General features: G+C 43.9%; 1 protein-coding gene across 1 annotated transcript in view; it reads right to left on the reverse strand.

Annotated features, from left to right (window-relative positions):
• The window catches only part of NT5C2 (5'-nucleotidase, cytosolic II), a 42,254-nt gene extending 41,284 nt beyond the window's left edge, over positions 1–970 (reverse strand). The window contains exon 1 of the mRNA XM_009328433.1: positions 855–970. Coding sequence (XP_009326708.1) covers positions 855–955 — 101 coding nt within the window. The 5' untranslated portion in view covers positions 956–970. The remainder of the gene's footprint in view (positions 1–854) is intronic.
• Between the last annotated feature and the right edge of the window lie 5,038 nt (positions 971–6,008).

Below are 6,008 nucleotides of genomic sequence, written 5' to 3' on the forward strand. Positions count from 1 at the left end.
CTCCATGACTTCTCAAATTAAACAAGCTAAACTTTGAAGATACACCTCCCACAAACAGAATACTGACAATTACTCGATGCTGTTGTTCTTAACTCCGCAACAGTCCAGACATGTGATAAGGATACAGACTGCATCCATCTTTTATGCTCTATGCCTGGAACCCTGGGAGCTGTGGGCTAAATTGTTGGCTCAACCAAACCTCCAATGTGATCTTGTGAAAACAATCTAGTGTCTGTACTTTGATTCCCAAACCATAAAATGAGAGTGATAACATTTCTTTTATTCCATACTCTATCTTGTTTATTTAGACTGTAAGTGTTTTGCAGCAAAGATGGTTTTAGGCACACCTGCTACAGAAAAGGAGGCTGAGATCTTGCCTAGTGCTTCTACATGCTCCTGTGGTGCACACGATTAATCACACTAGATACAATTCTCAAACACTTAATTTCTGATCCCATTTGATTTCCTCCTTATTCGTATTTGCACATTCCAGTGTCTAAGGCTATGCTCTCCCAGTGTGAACTGTGATAATTACTATAACACTTCTGCCACTGAGTATTTCTTGACTTGAAAGCTTCTATCCCAAAATCTAACTTTGATTAATCCTTCAACTGCATTAAGAAAGCATACCCTCACTCGCTCTAGCACATGTATCTCAACTCTACTGTTTGTAAATTCCTGCAGGCCAATACTGTGCTATCTTCTAAGTTCTCTTCTGCTAACACTTCTGCACAGAAGGTGAGAACAACCTTTCTGTTTTACCAACAAGCAAAAACCAAGAAATGTGGGTTTTATGCTTAGTTTATTTCCCTCTGTCTCAGCACTTTAGTTCTGGGGTTACGTGAACAACTTACCGGTGATAGGCTTCTCGGCGGTACTTTTTCAGAGCATGCCCATCCATGTTTGCAGGGAGATCTGCTGCATTCTGGAGTCGGTCACTCCATGAGGTTGTCATCTTCAAATGCTTATTTATTTCTGAAAGAGGCAGAAGAGAAAAGCTTGCTTAAGTTCAAGGTTTGTTTCACCAGAAAGTTGTCTGTTTCCTGGTATGAAGAGATGCAATGCCACTCAGGAAGTCTTGCAAAGTACCCAGTGGAATGATCTGAGTTTGCAGGTCAAGTAAGAAGCTTTCCTCTGAGATGTTTGATGAGATAGGGTGTTAAAACAGAGAGCTGGGAAAGCTTTTCCACATGGCTGGAACTGCAAAGACATTCCTATCCATTGTGGTGAAAATGCATTTAGAAACAGAAACCTTGTTTTCATTGCTGAAAAGGGTTATTTTTTGGCCCTAGAGTTACTAATATGCGTTAGCTATAGGTGATAGAAAACCTACCCTTCATACACAAGATAAATTAGGCAGGGCAAACCCTACAAACCCCAGTGGGACTGACCTTGCCACTTTTACCAGACAGTAAAAATAAAGAGCCTTGTCCCTGGCCATTTGATCTCCAAGCAAAGACAAAGCTTCAAACTGATGCTGTATTAGCAGAAACAATTGGAAGGAAAGTAGAAAGATGGTCTTTTGTCCTCTGCAGGTCAGCCACATTCAGACAGAGCAAGAACACACTGCAAACCTGTAACACTAGCAATGCAAATATTCACCAGCAGATCTTCACAAACATCTGCACCCCTTCAGAAGTACTGGTTGTCAAAACCAAACCACCAGACAGTCCTCGTCAGGAAGGCCCTGCAGTGAGGAAACAAGAGTACCTTTCCCAATTGTGTTATCAGCACACTGGGGCAATCCTGCTCGCCCCCTCCTCCAGCCAGACGCATGTCCTTCTGCGTCCCTGGCACCAGGTGGGATGATGAAGCAGCCCCACGGTGAGTGAGTTCAGCTCACCAGTCCAAGTCCTCACCCATCAAAACTAACCAACCAAAAGCAAACAAAAACTGGGTAGTTTGCCACTGGTCACCAGGCTGAACCCAGCTCAACCTGCCACAACTCTATCATTAGAGCCAGTGCAAAGAACGGGGTGGGAGGCGCATCCCACAGTTACACCAAATTAGGTATTACATTCTTGTGTAACCCACACAACTGCTAGACCTCAGGGCTTGGCTTGTTTGCTTTTCCTTAAAAGAAACAAAACCACCCACAAGCTACACGGGTAATGAATGATACAGCAACCATTTCTAGACACCTTTAAAATATGACTGCCCTCATTTCACAGAAGGGAAACTAGATGATTTCAGCAAAGTAGAGAGTAGAGCGAGTATCCAAACAAGCGTTAGAAGTCATGGCACTTTCAGTGGTCACATGCATGCTCGCTCTCCTAGAGGAAATCTGTATAATTTTTTAGTTTTAAATTTGATTAAAGAGCAACAGTTGCAATTGTCACAGCATTTGTTAGTCTATTTACCTACTAGTTGCTGGTCATAAAAATCAAACAGGCAGCAAACAACTTGTCTGTAAAAAGTATGTTCCTCCCTCCCCCAGCATTCTCTGCTTGTCTCCCAGTTACTATAACCAAGGTTTACAAATGCATCTTCTGCCACATCCTAAAGGTCACCAAATTTAGGCCCTGGCAGGCAGCCCAAGGGACCGCATGCCAGAGCTGAGAGCTCTCCCCCCCCGAATTCCCTGCAACACACCCAGGAGAAGAGGTCACCGCAGCGAGAGGGCACGGGCCATTCCAGCCAGCCGCAACTTCCACAACAGGGCATGCAGGGAGAAGCAGCTTCTAAAATAGCCCAGGCCCTGGCCACCAAGGGCTTATAAGTAATTACCAGCTATTTAAGCCATGCCCAAAGGCAGATGGAAGGCAGCACAGGGCACAGAACTAAACAGCCCGCAAGCAACAACCTGTTCAACTCCGAAGGCAGGGCACTGCCTGCAGCAACGCTTCTTACAGGCAGCAAGGGCTGCAGCAGTAAGCAGCTTCTAAAATAGCCCAGGCCCTGGCCACCAAGGGCTTATAAGTAATTACCAGCTATTTAAGCCATGCCCAAAGGCAGATGGAAGGCAGCACAGGGCACAGAACTAAACAGCCCGCAAGCAACAACCTGTTCAACTCCGAAGGCAGGGCACTGCCTGCAGCAACGCTTCTTACAGGCAGCAAGGGCTGCAGCAGTCCTGATGGAGGAGAGGGGACTAGGGAGAGGAGCAGTGCCCATGCAGGAGTGACAGACTCCAGTTCAGCAGCCAAGAGACATGCAGCACAGTGAGGGATCAGGTATGACCCCAAGACTGCAAACTACAGAAAGGGATTGCGTCCCCCGAGGGTGGAAAATCATCTACCCCATGGACATTTCAAGATGGCCCAGATCATCACCACCTTGGTCTTACCTGGAGATATTTTAAAGCTACTAACCTAAAGCTACAGATTCAGATCCAAAAGGCCTCTAAAAGGCAAGTTAAACAGCTCTGAAAAAACTGTTGCATGGCTGGTCTTACGACTCTTAGACAGGTCCAGGTATAGGTCTTCCAGCTGAAACAAGTCCAAATCTAAGCTTCCTGCCATTTAGAAGGGCTACACTATTCTGCTTACCCAGCCAGACACATAGCAAGATTCGAAGATTTACACCCACAGCCAAAGCCAGAGACTTTCCGTTCTGCCAGCCTCTTCTTCCCACTTCATCTGCTTCCCATCACCATCATACCACATCAGATACTGACACAGGTACTAGGATAGGACTGCTCCCAACGGCCATCCATGCCAGACATCTGATCACCAACAGTACTGATCACCAACATACTGTTCACCAACAGTATCTTTTACAGAATCCTAAAATCCAGATGGCAGAACAACTTTAGCAGGTTACCTTTAATAACATCCTTTCTAAAATGAGGAATCAGTGACGCAGTTTGAGCTCCTGTGTGATAAACTCTCCTCTACAGTAGGAGAAACCAGACTGCATCATTCTGTGTGTGCTGGGATTCAAAAAGCTGAGACCTGAGGAAACCACAAAAATCTGAGTTTCCATAATTAAGCAGGAAAGGCCTGAATTATTTTAATATTCCAGCAGTATTTTGCTGTAGCTGTGATGAACAGAGTTCACAGGCAGGACAAGGTTTGTAGACATAGGCAATATCTTTTATTAGACCAACTGGTATGGCTGGAAAAAATAGACAAGCTTCTGGGCACACAAGCTTGTCTAAGTTTTCAAACTCTATCAGTTGCTCTAATAAAAGATATTACCTCTATCTTCAGGCTTTGCCCTGGCTTATTTATTAAAATCTTTCTTTTAATGTTCACACAGCATAAAATAAAAAAAACTTATGCTGAAGTTTTGTATTACATGAACTCAAAGGCACTCTTACAGCTTAGCAGGCTCCACTGGCACTGTGACAATAGCTTACTGCTCTGAAATAAAACAGTAACAACCGACAAAAGATATTGTGATGGATGTTCCCCACCCAAAAGTCTTACTCACACAAAAAGTCTCATGGATTTCAATGAAATTGTTCTGATGCTTCAAAGGTGTAAAAATCAGCCTACCTGCGTGGGTAAGCGATATGGGACCTGATCCCTGAATACAAATTCCTTCTTCCAAATAGAGAGAGAAAAATAAGAAGGGCTGAATCACTCCATACACTTGTAAGCCACTGATCTAAGAGAACGGGCAGCCAGCCAGGCAAGATTCTCAACTCCAAGCAACTGAAATACGATGCATCTTTCTTTAGTTACAAATCTATTTTTGAAATCAATAATCTGTAAATAGCTTCACATAAAAATAGAAATCTTTACATAGATAAAGCATGTCAGAACACCTCCCCATAATTTACTGCAAACATGCTTCTTGCTAGTGCAGTCTTAATTAAGCATCTGATAGCATTTATGGTACAGGGTTAATTTTGAAAAAGTGTTTAAAATCTCAGCTTCAAAGCTTTGATACAGAACTACTATCCAGCACATACGCTTTGGTCCAAAAGAACATGAAATTTTTAGCACGTATTTTGAAGTAAGTCCATTTGCGTCTTTTGTCAGGTTTTGGCTGATTTCAAATATTAGCCATAGTGTATTGTTTTCAAGTACTCATGCATATAAAATCACATGTCCAGAAGCATTCCCTTTCAAGTTTTACTATTATTTTTCTTATCTTTTTTGGCCAGCAAACAGTTAGAAATTTCTGCACCTGATAATACTTGATGTGTTCAGGTTAAATGCACTGCCTGTATTTTTTTCTGAATTGGTTTTAACACTTTGATGATGCAATGCCAAATCAGAGGCACACGCACTAAAACGTAGAGATGAACAAAACAGCAGTGACAATCCCACTTTGTCCAGGATATTCTCTGAGAGCTTATACACCACAAAAGAAAAGCATCACTAACCAATCCCAAGGTTGTAGTGTACTCACACTGATTTGCCATACACTTTATCTGCCTCTTCTCACACGTTCTGCTTCAAGAATCCTTAATAACTTGTCAGTACGACCCACACATGTATGTGCACGGTGGAAAGCGAACAGAGAAAAATCATCACACCTAACGTCAGCTACTTAAAAGCTTTGTGTCTAGTCGGAGGCTGTGGGTGTACAGACGAGTCTTGTGGTGCCCTTGCCAAGCCTAGAGCAGTTCCTGGCTCCCCACTGCAACACTGCTCCATCTCAAGTGGCTTTGTGGGGTCCCAGCGAGGGAGGAATGAACCATGTTAAAATCCTGAGAAAGGGAAAAAGCAAAGTGAGCAGGACTGAGGTTGGCTTGTTCAAGACTCAGATCAAATTCCTGGTCCAGGTCATGGCACGGCCTCACAAACAGGGAGGTGAAAAGCAGTTTTTTTCTGCAGCTGAGAAGACTGTCCATGTAAGGGTGATTAAGAAAGGTGAATGACTCACTTTCCAGGAGCGTCCCTCTCCCTCCACCAAGGGCAGAAGTAACTTGCATCTAGTTTAGGCTAGACACTTGGGACAGCCAGCATCAGGGGAAGTGAAATCCACTCAGGTTAGCATCATATCCTCTGATCCTCTGACATCTGGGCATGGACTGCAGAAAGTGGCCAGGACTGTGCCATCTCCCTCAATAGCATCTCCTACTGCCACTGTGCCATCAGCGGCTGGGCAGGCTT

Source organism: Pygoscelis adeliae, unplaced genomic scaffold (assembly GCF_000699105.1).
Source record: "Pygoscelis adeliae isolate BGI_AS28 unplaced genomic scaffold, ASM69910v1 Scaffold317, whole genome shotgun sequence".
In the NCBI taxonomy this organism is placed as follows: domain Eukaryota; kingdom Metazoa; phylum Chordata; class Aves; order Sphenisciformes; family Spheniscidae; genus Pygoscelis; species Pygoscelis adeliae.